The sequence below is a fragment of the Ostrea edulis genome, chromosome 4 (genome assembly GCF_947568905.1).
Source record: "Ostrea edulis chromosome 4, xbOstEdul1.1, whole genome shotgun sequence".
Taxonomy (NCBI): domain Eukaryota; kingdom Metazoa; phylum Mollusca; class Bivalvia; order Ostreida; family Ostreidae; genus Ostrea; species Ostrea edulis.
In genome coordinates, this window is record NC_079167.1 from 42236985 (window position 1) to 42253481 (window position 16497).

Here is a 16497-nt window from a genome sequence, read left to right on the forward strand (position 1 = left end):
TTACTGATGTGACTGTTGTTGAGATAATTGTAGGAGTATATCTACTTACTAGGATTACTGATGTGACTGTTGTTGAGATAATTGTAGGAGTATATCTACTTACTAGGATTACTGATGTGACTGTTGTTGAGATAATTGTAGGAGTATATATACTTACTAGGATTACTGATGTGACTGTTGTTGAGATAGTTGTAGGTATATCTACTTACTAGGATTACTGATGTGACTGTTGTTGAGATAATTGTAGGTATATATACTTACTAGGATTACTGATGGGACTGTTGTTGAGATAATTGTAGGTATATATACTTACTAGGATTACTGATGTGACTGTTGTTGAGATAATTGTAGGTATATCTACTTACTAGGATTACTGATGTGACTGTTGTTGAGATAATTGTAGGTATATATACTTACTAGGATTACTGATGGGACTGTTGTTGAGATAGTTGTAGGTATATATACTTACTAGGATTACTGATGGGACTGTTGTTGAGATAGTTGTAGGTATATATACTTACTAGGATTACTGATGTGACTGTTGTTGAGATAATTGTAGGTACATCTACTTACTAGGATTCCTGATGTGACTGTTGTTGAGATAGTTGTAGGTATATCTACTTACTAGGATTACTGATGTGACTGTTGTTGAGATAATTGTAGGTATATATACTTACTAGGATTCCTGATGTGACTGTTGTTGAGATAGTTGTAGGTACGTCTACTTACTTGGATTCCTGATGGAACTGTTGTTGAGATAGTTGTAGGTACGTCTACTTACTTGGATTCCTGATGGGACTGTTGTTGAGATAGTTGTAGGTACGTCTACTTACTTGGATTCCTGATGGGACTGTTGTTGAGATAGTTGTAGGTACGTCTACTTACTTGGATTCCTGATGTGACTGTTGTTGAGATAGTTGTAGGGGTATATCTACTTACTTGGATTCCTGATGGGACTGTTGTTGAGATAGTTGTAGGGGGTGGTTGATGACAGTGATGCCGTATTTGGAGGGGTCCTTGTTTCGGGGGAGCCTACTTCTCAGTATCACGTTGTTGACGACATTCATGTACGATACCACAGCAATGTAGCCTTTGTTGTTGTACCAAACCTGGGGACAAACCAAGTCTGATATCAATATATCAATCAAGTCCGATATTAATATATTAACCAAGTCCGATATTAATGTATTAACCAAGTCCAATATCAATATATCAACAAAGTCCGATATTAATGTATTATCCAAGTCCGATATCAATGTATTAACCAAGTCCGATATCAATATATCAACAACGTCCGATATTAATATATTAACCAAGTCCGATGTCAATGTATTAACCAAGTCTGATATCAATATATTAACCAAGTCCGATATCAATGTATTAAACAAGTGTGATATCAATGTATTATCCAAGTCCGATATCAATGTATTAACCAAGTCCGATATCAATATATCAACAAAGTCCGATATTAATATATTAACCAAGTCCGATATCAATGTATTAACCAAGTCTGATATCAATGTATTAACCAAGTCTGATATCAATATATTAACCAAGTCCGATATCAATGTATTAACCAAGTCCGATATTAATATATCAAATTCTTTCAAAAGCAAGAGCAGTATACAGTATAACATGCTTACAATGAATTCACATTTCCAGGGAAATGATTTTCATTTCCTTTAGTTTTGGAACATTTCAACTAACTGCAAGGATATAACAAATTAAGTGTATAACGAATCGAAATTGTTCATCCCCAGCACTTCGTTATAAGCCTGTTTTACTGTAATAGGCAAATCTAAACACGTAGTCCTCGTACAGTACAACACAGTTACAGAGAATAGGCTTATAATGAATTTATGCTTATAGCAAAGTGATTTTCATTCCTTATAGCTTTAAAACATATTATAAACTTATTGGTATAACGAATTACATTTATAACGAATCGAAATTGTTCGTCTTAAGCATTTCACTATAAGCATGTTTTATCGAATAATGAGTTTTACTGTAGAGTTGAGAGAGTTAGTAAGATTCCATTGTTCCGAGAGCAGGACTTTCCTGAGGCAAAGTGTCTTCCAACCAATATCAACATCAGTTACCTTGGCGATATCCTCTGTTGCCATGGTGTGTAACAACAGAGCCACATTGCTCCAGATCTTGTTGTTATCTACGCCGTAAGACTTGTCAGCTGTTTTAACTGATGAGAATTTCTGCAGTAATTCCTGTACATTCTTGTTGTTTAGTTTAGCCAGTTTGGTTTTCTCTCCAAATGAAAAGCCTCCAAATCTGCAAAATGATCCTCATCATTAATTCAAACATATTTTATTGAGAAGCTCAAAAGGATCCGGCAACAAGCATAGCCTCATCATTGTGTGCTTCAACATGCATCTACGTTGATCATCAAATTTTGTTTGACAAAGTATTTGGAGTTTTTTTCCTGTTCTGTCCATTGTATATTACAACACGGTGACACATCATTCAGTGTTCATTTGTAAAATGAAACTACAGTGAAACCTGTCTAATCTGACATCACAATACGGTGAAACCTGTCTAATCTGACATCACAATACGGTGAAACCTGTCTAATCTGACATCACAATACAGTGAAATCTGTCTAAGACATCACAATACAGTGAAACCTGTCTAATCTGACATGCACAGAGAGACAAAACTTTTTGTCGGAATACACAGTGTGTAAAAATAAAGGAATAAACAGTGTAAAAACAATGAACATATGAAACTGAGAATGAAAATAAGGGTCAGAATGCCCAGTAAAACGGATTGCACAGGTGTCAGATTAGACAGTTTTCACTGCACTTTGACAAATAGTACCTCCTTCCAATGAACTGATCATTTGTCTTCAGCAGCCACTGAGATATGTTTCTGTCTGTGAGATCGTATAGGTAATCTGTAGAAGCCAGCATCTGTAGTGGAGGTTCCAGTCCCTCCGATCCTAGACAGGAACAAAGCAATGTTAGATAAAAATAATTACCTGCAACTTTGTTTTTTACACATCATTTGCATATCTGGAAATTGTCATTTAATGATAAATACTGATTATCAGGTGACAGTCAACCTTCATATTAATTTCTTAAATGTAACCTGTTCATGCACCAGTTCTACTATGATTAATTGTTGGACATGACTTTTTGGACACAGCTGTACACCATTTTTACAATAAATAACAGTGGGACCTGCCTTTTGGACACTGCTGTACACCAGTGCTGCATGAACAATCCAGTGTCTGATTTCTAGTTGTGTCTGAGATATATAAGGCTGCATACTGTGGCTGACAAGGGTATCCCCTGCAGATTTCAAATACAAGTCGCGTAAATCATTTTAAAGTCTTCAAGATTGTACATAATTATCCACTAATATACAGTAAAACATGATTATGATGAACCTCCAAGGCAAGAGAAAACAGGTCATTATAAGCAAACTTCGCTAAATCCAATAAAATTTCCATCATTTTCCTCTAATGGGAATAGATATCCCTTTGCAATAAGTGTGAATTCGTTATACGTGTGTTTTACTGTATTTATATTTCTCAGCATTTCAAAATGCCAATTACTTTAGCACAACTTACTGTAATGTATAGATTACTTTAGCACAACTTACTGTAATGTATAGATTACTTTAGCACAACTTACTGTAATGTATAGATTACTTTAGCACAATTTACTGTAATGTATAGATTACTTTAGCACAACTTACTGTAATGTATAGATTACTTTAACACACAATTTACTGTAATGTATAGATTACTTTAGCACACAATTTACTGTAATGTATAGATTACTTTAGCACAACTTACTGTAATGTATAGATTACTTTAGCACAACTTACTGTAATGTATAGATTACTTTAGCACAACTTACTGTAATGTATAGATTACTTTAGCACAACTTACTGTAATGTATAGATCACTTTAGCACAATTTACTGTAATGTATAGATTACTTTAGCACAACTTACTGTAATGTATAGATAACTTTAGCACAACTTACTGTAATGCGTAGATTACTTTAGCACACAATGTACTGTAATGTATAGATCACTTTAACACAACTTACTGTAATGTATAGATTTCTGAATCCAGACATCGATTCCCGATACCGTAATCCGATTTTAAAGTTCTGACAAGGTGTTTTCCCAGCTGAGACTTTTCATCCAGGCTAAAACAAAACATCCAAATACATGAAACACAGGGTCAAAAGATTTGTAATCTTTCTTTTTTTAGGATTTTAGAAACATTTGGAAATGTCCATACATTGTTTTTACAATACCTGTAGAACATAAATAAATGCGGATCACTCCTCTTTGGTGTAAAATGCCAGGGGTGCAGAGTCATTGGTTGGGGCTCTGAGTATGGAGATTCTATTTTGGCAAACACCATGGAGATCAAGATGAACAGCACTGGCATTACAATCTACACAAGTAATGTGAATTCTACTTCATCCAAATAACCCATCTAGTTTCTTGAGTTACACAGCATAAAGAAATGTCATTTTACTACTGTAACATAACATTCATAGTATGCTAACTCACATAACAAAAATTCACAGTCTCTGTAAGTACTCTACATCACGAAGCAAAGTTCAAAGTCTCTATAAGTACTCTACATCACGAAGCAAAGTTCAAAGTGTCTGTAAGTACTCTACATCACGAAGCAAAGTTCAAAGTCTCTATAAGTACTCTACATCACGAAGCAAAGTTCAAAGTCTCTATAAGTACTCTACATCACGAAGCAAAGTTCAAAGTCTCTATAAGTACTCTACATCACGAAGCAAAGTTCAAAGTCTCTATAAGTACTCTACATCACGAAGCAAAGTTCAAAGTCTCTATAAGTACTCTACATCACGAAGCAAAGTTCAAAGTCTCTATAAGTACTCTACATCACAAAGCAAAGTTCAAAGTCTCTATAAGTACTCTAAATCACGAAGCAAATTTTTTTAAAGTACCTACCTCTCACACTGCAAGTATTCAAAATATCCTACCTCACACTGCAAGTATTCAAAATATCCTACCTCACACAGGAAGTATTCAAAATATCCTACCTCACACAGGAAGTATTCAAAATATCCTACCTCACACTGCAAGTATTCAAAATATCCTACCTCACACAGGAAGTGTTCAAAATATCCTTCCTCATACAGGAAGTATTCAAAATATCCTACCTCACACAGGAAGAATTCAAAATATCCTACCTCACACAGGAAGTATTCAAAATATCCTACCTCACACTGCAAGTATTCAAAATATCCTACCTCACACAGGAAGTATTCAAAATACCCTACCTCATACAGGAAGTATTCAAAATATCCTACCTCACACAGGAAGAATTCAAAATATCCTACCTCACACAGGAAGTATTCAAAATATCCTACCTCACACTGCAAGTATTCAAAATATCCTACCTCACACAGGAAGTATTCAAAATACCCTAACTCATACAGGAAGTATTCAAAATATCCTACCTCACACAGGAAGTATTCACAATATCCTACCTCACACAGGAAGCCTTTCTTGCTCCTTTTGAAGTGATGAAATCTTTTGATAAGTAAAGCATAAAACTGCATGAACAAGAGTCTCTTTCCTTGAACTGTTTCTTGTAACTCATGATTAAATCCATCTACAATAATCAATATTAATTCCGTGTTGAAATGTAAATAAGTAACTGACAACTGAAATGTGGACAGTATTTTCATGAACCACATTGACCAATGAAATCATTCACTACAGATTGTTTTAAGAAAAACAAATGCCAGGGCTCGAAATTAACATATGCCCGTCAGCCCGTGACAGGTTAAAAGTCTGGCAGACTGATTGACATTTGTTTTAGTCAGTCCGATGGGACTACTCAATTTTCTAAAATGTCATTTTAGAAAACCTACTTATCAAATTGTAAACACACATTGGGCCCCTCTGTAAATATCACAGGAACCCAGCTAGTAAATTTAAATCTCATGTAAGTATTAAAATACTGTCTGAGGCATATTGAGTTCAATTCCATTATTCAATTTCAATGACATTACCGAAATACGTTAATTATTTCTGGAAAACTGTGATGGACTGGTAAATTTTTCTGCGGACTAGTTGAAATTATACCTTATAAGTCTGGCTGAACTGGTGACATAAAAAGTTAATTTCAAGCCCTGAATCCCCAGCTCCCCAAATTGGAAGTGCTCCATATGAAACCTCCTCCCCTTTATGTACTGCATGATATGGAGAAAAATGCATGAGCAGGAACATAGACATTAAGAACTCAGATAAACCACATAGGAGAAGTGCTCACAAACTATTTTACACCCTCCACCCCTCAGATCCACTATAACTTTAAGGAAAACAATTGGATCCTCCTGTCCCTACAATATGCACATCTGCAAATGGCATTGAAGTATTGTACAAAATTTTAAGCCTATCGGATAAGCCATATAGGAGAAGTGTTCACAAGCTATTTTACATCCTCCACCCCTCTTAGATCCACTATAACTTTTAGGAAAATAATTGGATCCTCCGGTCCCACAAATATGCACAACTACAAATGGCAATGAAGCATTGTACAAAGTTTCAAATCTATCAGATAAGCCATTTAGAAGGAGACGTGTTCCCAAGCTATTTAACATCCTCCACCCCTCTTAGATCCACTATAACTTTTAGGAAAATAATTGGATCCTCCTGTCCCTACAATATGCACATCTACAAATGGCAATGAAGCATTGTACACAGTTTCAAGTCTATCCTATAACCCATATAGGAGGAGAAGTGTTCACAAACTATTTTACATCCTCCACCCCTCTTAGATCCACTATAACTTTTAGGAAAATAATTGGATCCTCCTGTCCCTACAATATGCACATCTACAAATGGCAATGAAGTATTGTACAAAGTCTATCCGATAACCCATATAGAAGGAGAAACGTTCCCAAGATTTTGTGACAGACAGACGAATGGACGGACAGAAAGTACAAAAACAATGTCTCCCTTTGAAAGAGGGGAGACATAATTACTGAACTTCAATAGAGTACAATCTACCCAGATATACAGTAAAACACGCTTATAGTGAAGTACTGGGGATGTACTATCTACCCAGATATACAATAAAACACACTTATAGTGAAGTGCTGGGATGAACAATCTACCCAGATATACAGTAAAACACACTTATAGTGAAGTACTGGGGATGTACTATCTACCCAGATATACAGTAAAACATGTTTATAGTGAAGTGCTGGGGTTGTACCATCTTGATTTGTAATAAACGTAATTCATTATATCCAATAAATTCATAATATGTAAAAACTACAGGGAATGAAAATCCCTTCCCTGTAAGCATGAATTCATTGTAAGTGTGTTCACTGTAACTGTGTTTTACTGTAAGTGTGAATTCATTGTAAGTGTGTTCACTGTAACTGTGCTTTACTGTAAGCATGAATTCATTATAAGCGTGTTCGCTGTAATCGTGTATTACTGTCAATGTGAATTCATTATAAGTGTGTTCACTGTAACTGTGTTTTACTGTAAGTGTAAATTCATTATAAGTGTGTTCACTGTAACTGTGTTTAACTGTAGTTATGAATTCATTATAAGTGTGTTCACTGTAACCGTGTTTTACTGTAAGTATGAATTCATTATAAGTGTGTTCACTGTAACTCTGTTTAACTGTAGTTATGAATTCATTATAAGTGTGTTCACTGTAACCGTGTTTAACTGTAAGTGTGAATTCATTATAAGTGTGTTCACTGTAACTGTGTTTTACTGTAAGTGTGAATTCATTATAAGTGTGTTCGCTGTAACCATGTTTTACTGAATGTGTGAATTCATTATAAGTGTGTTCACTGTAACTGTGTTTTACTGTAAGTGTGAATTCATTATAAGTGTGTTCATTGTAACTGTGTTTTACTGTAAGTGTGAATTCATTATAAGTGTGTTCACTGTAACTGTGTTTGACTGTAAGTGTGAATTCATTATAAGTGTGTTCATTGTAACCGTGTTTAACTGTAAGTGTGAATTCATTATAAGTGTGTTCACTGTAACTGTGTTTTACTGTAAGTGTGAATTCATTATAAGTGTGTTCACTGTAACTGTGTTTAACTGTAGTTATGAATTCATTATAAGTGTGTTCACTGTAACCGTGTTTTACTGTAAGTGTGAATTCATTATAAGTGTGTTCACTGTAACCATGTTTTACTGAATGTGTGAATTCATTATAAGTGTGTTCACTGTAACTGTGTTTTACTGTAAGTGTGAATTCATTATAAGTGTGTTCATTGTAACTGTGTTTTACTGTAAGTGTGAATTCATTATAAGTGTGTTCACTGTAACTGTGTTTTACTGTAAGTGTGAATTCATTATAAGTGTGTTCACTGTAACTGTGTTTGACTGTAAGTGTGAATTCATTATAAGTGTGTTCATTGTAACCGTGTTTAACTGTAAGTGTGAATTCATTATAAGTGTGTTCACTGTAACTGTGTTTTACTGTAAGTGTGAATTCATTATAAGTGTGTTCACTGTAACTGTGTTTAACTGTAGTTATGAATTCATTATAAGTGTGTTCACTGTAACCGTGTTTTACTGTAAGTGTGAATTCATTATAAGTGTGTTCACTGTAACCATGTTTCACTGAATGTGTGAATTCATTATAAGTGTGTTCACTGTAACTGTGTTTGACTGTAAGTGTGAATTCATTATAAGTGTGTTCACTGTAACTGTGTTTGACTGTAAGTGTGAATTCATTATAAGTGTGTTCACTGTAACTGTGTTTTACTGTAAGTGTGAATTCATTATAAGTGTGTTCACTGTAACTGTGTTTTACTGTAAGTGTGAATTCATTATAAGTGTGTTCACTGTAACTGTGTTTTACTGTAAGTGTGAATTCATTATAAGTGTGTTCATTGTAACTGTGTTTTACTGTAAGTGTGAATTCATTATAAGTGTGTTCACTGTAGCCATGTTTTACTGTATTAAAGGATCTCTGTAGATGCCTTGCATTACGAGTATATAACTTACCAGCACTGCTCTCCTCCAGGTCGATAGTTTCATTCTTCTCCTCCACGGACTGTGATCTCAGGTAGGAGGCTTTCCTGTTATGTCGGAAACTTAAGTTTGTCACTGGCCTCGGAACTCTTCCTCCTGAAAAATAACATGATGATGTGACGGTAACTCAGTCTGTACGTCTACAGCTGGAGGACTCAAATGTAAGAGCCTCAAACTCTATCTTCATTTTATGATCACAACTTTCCAAAAGTCAAGAAATGTAACGATCTAATGCCTCTTCTACTTCTGCTTTTCCTCCAGTTTGTCGATCAGTATTAATGTCTACCAGTATTTTTGTCTACTGGTAATTTTGTCTATCAGTATTTATGTCTTTCGGTATTTATGTCTACCAATATTTATCAAAGTTTACACACTGTCTGAATATTCCTCTTGTTTATGTCTATCGATATTTATCAAAGTTTACATACTGTCTGAATTTTCCTCTAGTTTATTTCGTTTTACTTCATCTGTTTGTTTTTCACCATCTTGCTCAGCAACTCTCAAGAACACCTAAAACAATACACAGTGGATATAATACAAGTAAGAATAATTGATAATTCTGATGTTTAATACTTTCATTATTATCATATTGTATTATTGGTTTACCTCCTCCAGGCTGGTATCAGACACACCGAAGCTGGAGATTCCGAGCTTTTTCCTGGATCTCTCTAATTCCATAAACAGGTCCTCAAAGTCTCCATTGTGGGCACTGACCTCTGGTAACAAGAAAGTGACCTCAGTAGAATTGTCCTCGACAAACTTTGCCCGCTTGACAAACTTCCTCACGAAGGCCTGTAATCGCTTTCTTGTAAACCGGAGCAATTCATCTGCAATTAGAAATCACTTAGTTTACAATTTACAATATACATTTCAATAACTTTCATGACTTGCTTTAAAGCATTTTGATAATTCATTTTTCACCTGTTATAACCGTGGTCCCTGTGGTTTATATTTAGTAACTCTACACACCTGTTATAACCGTGGTCCCACTGTGGTTTATTTTTAGTAACACTACACACCTGTTATAACCGTGGTCCCCCTGTGGTTTATTTTTAGTAACACTACACACCTGCTATAACCCGTTACCGTGGTCCCTGTGGTTTATTTTTAGTAACACTACACACCTGTTATAACCGTGGTCTCCGTGGTTCCTGATTTACAGGTAGAAGGACAGGAACTTTCATCTTTCTTTAGCTTCTCCACACAAGAAATGCTATGATGAATTGGTTCAGCTTCATTCACCTACATATCACATAGTTTAACTTCATCAGTATCAGAGAAATACACGTAATAAATTTCAGTGTTAATATGAGTGCACAAATACTGTATATATGCATTTATTTCTACATATTTGATTTAACACAGTCAAAGCAGATACATCATCTGGTAAAACCGTGAATTGGTGTGACAATGTTCTACAATAGTGAATACATTGAAAATTGAGAATTTCAAATTTTTGTGCGAACTATAATTTATATATTATTACTATTGGTTTAATATGAATCTTGCTAAATCAAATATATAAACAGTATGTAAAGACCCTACACATTTTAGGTCAATGTTATAGATTTAAATCAAGATATCTAACCACTTTATGGTTGGCTTTTCTTCTGGGAGCCGGGACTGGACTTTTCTTCAAAGGGAGAGGACTCAGTGGTGGTGATGCACATTTATCTCCCTTCATTTCAATATTCTCCTCGTTCAGATTTCTAACTATCGTCAGATAGTAGCCATTACCGTACTGAGATTTCAGAAAGAGGCTGGAACCACAACAGCAAAGTCTTCCCTGCGAGATAATGGCTATTCTGTCTCCCAGAACGTCTGCTTCATCCATGTGGTGAGTGGATAAAATAATCGTTCTACCTAGTATACAGGTATAAAGCAATGTGTGGATAAAATAATGGTTCTCTCTCTCTTTCTCTCTCTCTCTCTCTCTCTCTCTATATATATATATATATATTATTATATCAATGTGTGGATAAAATCTACCTGTAGATATTTTCTTGCAATAATTTAAATAGCATCAAGAAATGTATGAGTTATTTCTGTATAAGTGAACCGTTGAAAAATTCAACAAGTGTCCTACAGGTTAATAATGATCCTCTTTCATAGTTTTCATTGAATTCAACCACTATTGCTGATTTCATCAAATTCAACGACTATTACTGATTTCATCAAATTCAACGACTATTACTGATTTGATCAAATTCAACAATTATTGCTGATTTCATCAAATTCAACCACTATTGCTGATTTCATCAAATTCAACCACTATAGCTGATTTGATCAAATTCAACCACTATTGCTGATTTCATCAAATTCAACCACTATTGCTGATTTCATCAAATTCAACCACTATTGCTGATTTCATCAAATTCAACCACTATAGCTGATTTCATCAAATTCAACCACTATTGCTGATTTCATCAAATTTAACCACTATTGCTGATTTCATCAAATTCAACCACTATTTCTGATTTCATCAAATTTAACCACTATTGCTGATTTCATCAAATTTAACCACTATTTCTGATTTCATCAAATTCAACCACTATTTCTGATTTCATCAAATTTAACCACTATTGCTGATTTCATCAAATTCAACCGCTATTGCTGATTTCATCAAATTTAACCACTATTGCTGATTTCAGCAAATGCAACCACTATTGCTGATTTCATCAAATTCAACCATTATTGCTGATTTCATCAAATTTCATCAAATTCAACGACTTTTGGTGATTTCATGGAATTCAACGACTTTTGGTGATTTCATGGAATTCAACGACTTTATCTTTAATTCAATTCTCTATCAACTTTAACATTTAGCACATGGATTGTTTGGATGCCTACATGAATACATGCTTTCAGTAGTATTGGATACCTTCTTTATACTTCAGAAGCAGCTCCCATATTGATCTCCTGGAGTATGGGTCAACCCCCGCTGTTGGCTCATCCAGAATGACCGTCTTCACATGCCCCACGAAAGCGATGGCCACAGACAGCTTTCTCTTCATTCCACCTACAGGGGTAATCAAAATTCTTATAATCAGGGATGACAAAACTTCCAGGAGAATCCTTTGAGAAATTGTGAGTTGACAACACTTGCTACAAACAAACTTTTTTAAAAAAAAAAGATGAAAATGAAAACTCAGTTCATTTTTGTAAAAGTAAAATATGAATTCAATTTACTGTACAGAATATCATTTATTCCCATGATTTATCAATGAAGTCAAAAAGAGTGTGGAAAATTTAATATATCAAGAGTTATATAGGGCGGGGTAACATATTTCAACTTCTGAAGATCATAGAAAACTACCAAGTCTCTAATTTATTTTAATTATAGAAATTTCATATTTGTACTTATTACAACCAAATGACTTAACCAAAAAATACAAATCAACCCATGAATCCAGTTTTGTTGTTGTTGCAAATCCTTTGAGAGTAAGTTTACATCTCTGGTGCTCTATTCTACAGCTTGCTATTTTTGTCTATTAAACACGAAACTGTTTTGATTGGTTAATGTGAGGCAGTGGAACAAACATTGATCTTCTGCAAAGTTTTCAATTGTGATGTCACAGTTAAATGACACAAAAGCATAAAATCAAATGCAAATATTTTGTATTTTTATAACAAAACAATAACAGATAAATGTCAAGTAAACACTGAAAATTACAACAGAATAACAAAATCTATGGTAGTCTCTGTGTTAAGATTGGAGGTCGTTTATGCCGATTTACCAGTCACAAACTCCTGTTTTACCCACTCCATTACTGGTCAAACTCATTTTCCAACAATTACATCAATTTTTGGCAGATTTTGCCCCACCCCTACGACCATAGGGGTGCAGGAATCATGAAATTGACAATTTATGTTCCCTTGTCCTGAATATTCTTCATACCAAATTTGAAAAGAATTGGAACTGTCATTAAGAATTGCCCTGAAATCTGAACACAGAAGTTAGCCATGTCCATCATTTCCTCACTCTGACATGGTCGATATCACAGATCACGAGACTTTCATTTACCATCCCCCAAGTCTCTAACATACCTGACAACATGTCCGGAAAGGCATGCTTCCTGTGACCCAATCCAATGTCCCGGATCATTGGATTGATTTCATTTGCAGTCTCTTGCAGACTTAATCCTTTCAACTGTGAATAAAACCAGAGGTGTTCCTTTACGGTCATACTGAAAACAAACAAAATATTCAAGATGAATTAAATTTTTGCTCATCAACAAAAGAATATTGTGAAAACATATACAGTAATAATACTGTATATATAGTTAAGCATTGCAAACAATAAAAATGGGAAAATGAAATTTGAAAATTTTCAGCTCAAATCCTGTCCATGTCCCTTTAACTGAATTTCTAAATAACATACAACTGAAACAGTAAATCGTGCTGAGGACAAACTCCCAGGCTCTGACGAATCTCATCAATGTCCTTCCTTATGTCTTTTCCATAGATATACGCAGTGCCATCTGTTGGTGGAAACATCCCTGTCAAAATAGACCTGACCAAAAAAAACCATTTTATAAACTACAAAATGATAAAAATATCATCTTGCTTTCAAAATTACAGAATTTTTTTTTTGCACTCATGAGTAATATTACATTTTCATTAAATCGTCTACATGTATTAGCATTCGTACATTGTGGTCGTTTTCCCAGCTCCATTATGACCTAGGAACGAAGTTATCTGCCCTTCGTAGAAGTTGAGACTGAGTCCATTGACGGCCACCTTGTTTCCTTCACTGTACACCTTCCTCAGGTTTCTGATAGCCACACCTAACGTCCGGTCCTGAGGTTCATCTTCTACTGGCTTGCCTGTTCTCCAGAAATAAAAGGCAACGAAATCAACAAAAAGTAAAACACAATTATAATGAACATGTTTAAATGGAATTACTGATTAAAACAAAGTGATTTTTATTCTCCGCATAGATCAGCTCCAGAACTGTAGCTCTCTGGGGAATAAATTGGGACATACCAGCATGTTACGGATCCACCCCTTGTAAAAACCTTAAATTTACAATGCAACTTATTCTGTGCACAATTGTACTGCTGTGTTCTCTGCCTCAAAATATTGATATAAAACAATTCCTAGCATATTTTCCCACTTCATTTGTGTCAAGATATACCGTTAAACATTCATTAAAGCCCCATATAAACCAAAAAAAAACACTCTGTACATGTCAAAGTACCAAAGTTTATTAAAAAAAGCTCTTTCCAAGTATGCATTATAAACAATTTACAAATACATTATGTACATGCATACAATAAAAAGAAAGTTAGAATGAGAAGAGGTGACTCACCCTCCGGGTCGAAATATGGTGAGAGACCCTCCTCCAGACTGTCCTTCTCAGATACGCCCCCACACCAGTAAGATTTCAGTACAAAGAAGTACCAAGGTCTCGGGATCCCATACTGCCCTGGGAACACTGCCTCGATGTACCACGTCAGCAAACCATAGATCACTGAGTCCACGCACATCATGATAATGATATGCATCATGGAAAAGTCGTCTCCTGTCATAGGGCTGTCCCAGATGTTGTTCCACTGCACGCCCACGGCCTGCTGCTCAAACTGAGAAATCTTAAAGCAGCCAAATCCAAACGCAATGCTGGAGGACAAGCACTGTCAGGGAAAAAATTACAGTAAAACACGGTTATAACGAACACACTTATAATGAATTCACACTTACAGTAAAACATGGTTACAGTTAAAACACTGAAAATGAATTCACACTTACAGTAAAATACAGTTACAGTGAACACACTTATAATGAATTCACACTTACAGTAAAACATGGTTACAGTTAAAACACTTATAATGAATTCATGCTTACAGTTAAACATGGTTACAGTGAACACACTTATAATGAATTCACACTTACAGTAAAACATGGTTACAGTTAAAACACTTATAATGAATTCACACTTACAGTAAAACACGGTTACACTGAACACGCTTATAATGAATTCAAACTTACAGTAAAACAAAGTTACAGTGAACACACTTATAATGAATTCATGTTTATAGTAAAACACGGTTACATAGAACATGCTTATAATGAATTCATGCTTTTAGCGAAGTAATTTTCATTCCCCGTAGTTTTAAAACACACTCTGAATTCACTGTATATAACGAATTACATTTATCACAAATCAAAATTGTCCATCCTCAGCACTTTGCTATAAGCATGTTTTACTTTAGTAAGCAAGGCAAAATCAAACTTAAAAACAACAGACATGATTATCATTATACCACAATAAATGAAAGGAAAATTGTAATATATTTGATAGGGATGTTATTTGACTGTTTTTGAAAAAAAAAAAACATCAGGAGTTTCTTTTCACTGATACTGCGCAGTATTTTTATGATCTCAGTAGGGACTTACGATTGCCATTTTTTCTGGGAGATGTAGAACCTCCTGCCATCGTTTAGCCAACACGTATGGAATATACAGCGTGAAGTATAGGAAGCCTGAACTGCAGGCTGCCAGATTGGCCTGATGAAACAGAACGCTGAAGAAAAAACACTGCATGATGGTAGCCACGGCAAATGTGGTGAAGAAGAACAGCAGAATCGTAGGGTCTGTGTACTTGATGACATTTCCATACTGAAAAAATGAAAATAAGTATCCACGACATTGACACTGTTTTTCAGATTCACAAACTTTAAACAATTCAACGGCACAAATTGTAACAGAAAAATTGTGGGCATCAAAGCGCAAATTCTTAAACAATAAAATCATTTCTTTTTTGTTTTATCGGGTGATGAAGGTAGCTAGCATTGCAGAAAATTTGGTACTAAAAAACTGGAATAAACTAGTTTGCAACAAACATGTATTCTCAAAAGAAATATCTAAGAGAAAAGATTCCGTGAATGTAACTATCAACAGATAATTGTATGCACTTCCAAAGGAACATAGAGTAACAGATGATTGTGTGCTGTTGCACTACATGAATTGTGAAAAATGATATGATTCTCAGGATGTAACTTACTTTCAATAAAACAACAAGAAGTCCCATGGTGAACATCATTACAACAAACGCATTAATGAACCAGGCCAGCCAATGGACGCCATTACCCAATCCCATCATTCTCATCACTTCCTTTAACCTCTTCTCCTTTTCATATACAATATTCTTACACAGCATGGCTACTGGTAGTATCCAGGCTAATACCAGAAGAAGAGGGAGAACAATCTCAATGGCGTAGGTGAACCTAAAATCAATAATATGTCTACAGTAGATTGTTTATATTATGTGAGTACTTAAATCACTACTCGACATCGATTTGTGGGAATATAAAACCAAGACTGCTACACCCCAAATATCAAATATCTACTGTAAAACATGGTTACAGCAAACATGTTTATAATGAATTCATGCATAGTGTAAAACACGGCTACAGTGAACACACTTATAATGAATTCACACTTACAGTAAAACACAGTTACA

The 16497-nt window shown here is 34.9% G+C and overlaps 1 protein-coding gene across 1 annotated transcript in view; it reads right to left on the minus strand.

Moving 5' to 3' along the window:
* Positions 1 to 16497, minus strand: part of LOC125670919 (phospholipid-transporting ATPase ABCA1-like) — a 44786-nt gene that overhangs the window by 12561 nt on the left and 15728 nt on the right. Inside the window, exons 15-33 of the mRNA XM_056162679.1 lie at positions 16039 to 16261; positions 15432 to 15653; positions 14347 to 14668; positions 13687 to 13861; positions 13417 to 13548; positions 13083 to 13222; positions 11917 to 12054; positions 10624 to 10898; positions 10160 to 10277; positions 9642 to 9862; positions 9464 to 9545; positions 9009 to 9131; positions 5507 to 5631; positions 4286 to 4428; positions 4073 to 4174; positions 3199 to 3305; positions 2833 to 2953; positions 2100 to 2286; positions 940 to 1109 (exon numbers count right to left, since the gene is read on the minus strand). Of these exons, the coding sequence (XP_056018654.1) occupies positions 940 to 1109; positions 2100 to 2286; positions 2833 to 2953; positions 3199 to 3305; positions 4073 to 4174; positions 4286 to 4428; positions 5507 to 5631; positions 9009 to 9131; positions 9464 to 9545; positions 9642 to 9862; positions 10160 to 10277; positions 10624 to 10898; positions 11917 to 12054; positions 13083 to 13222; positions 13417 to 13548; positions 13687 to 13861; positions 14347 to 14668; positions 15432 to 15653; positions 16039 to 16261 (3126 nt within the window). The remainder of the gene's footprint in view (positions 1 to 939; positions 1110 to 2099; positions 2287 to 2832; positions 2954 to 3198; positions 3306 to 4072; positions 4175 to 4285; positions 4429 to 5506; positions 5632 to 9008; positions 9132 to 9463; positions 9546 to 9641; positions 9863 to 10159; positions 10278 to 10623; positions 10899 to 11916; positions 12055 to 13082; positions 13223 to 13416; positions 13549 to 13686; positions 13862 to 14346; positions 14669 to 15431; positions 15654 to 16038; positions 16262 to 16497) is intronic.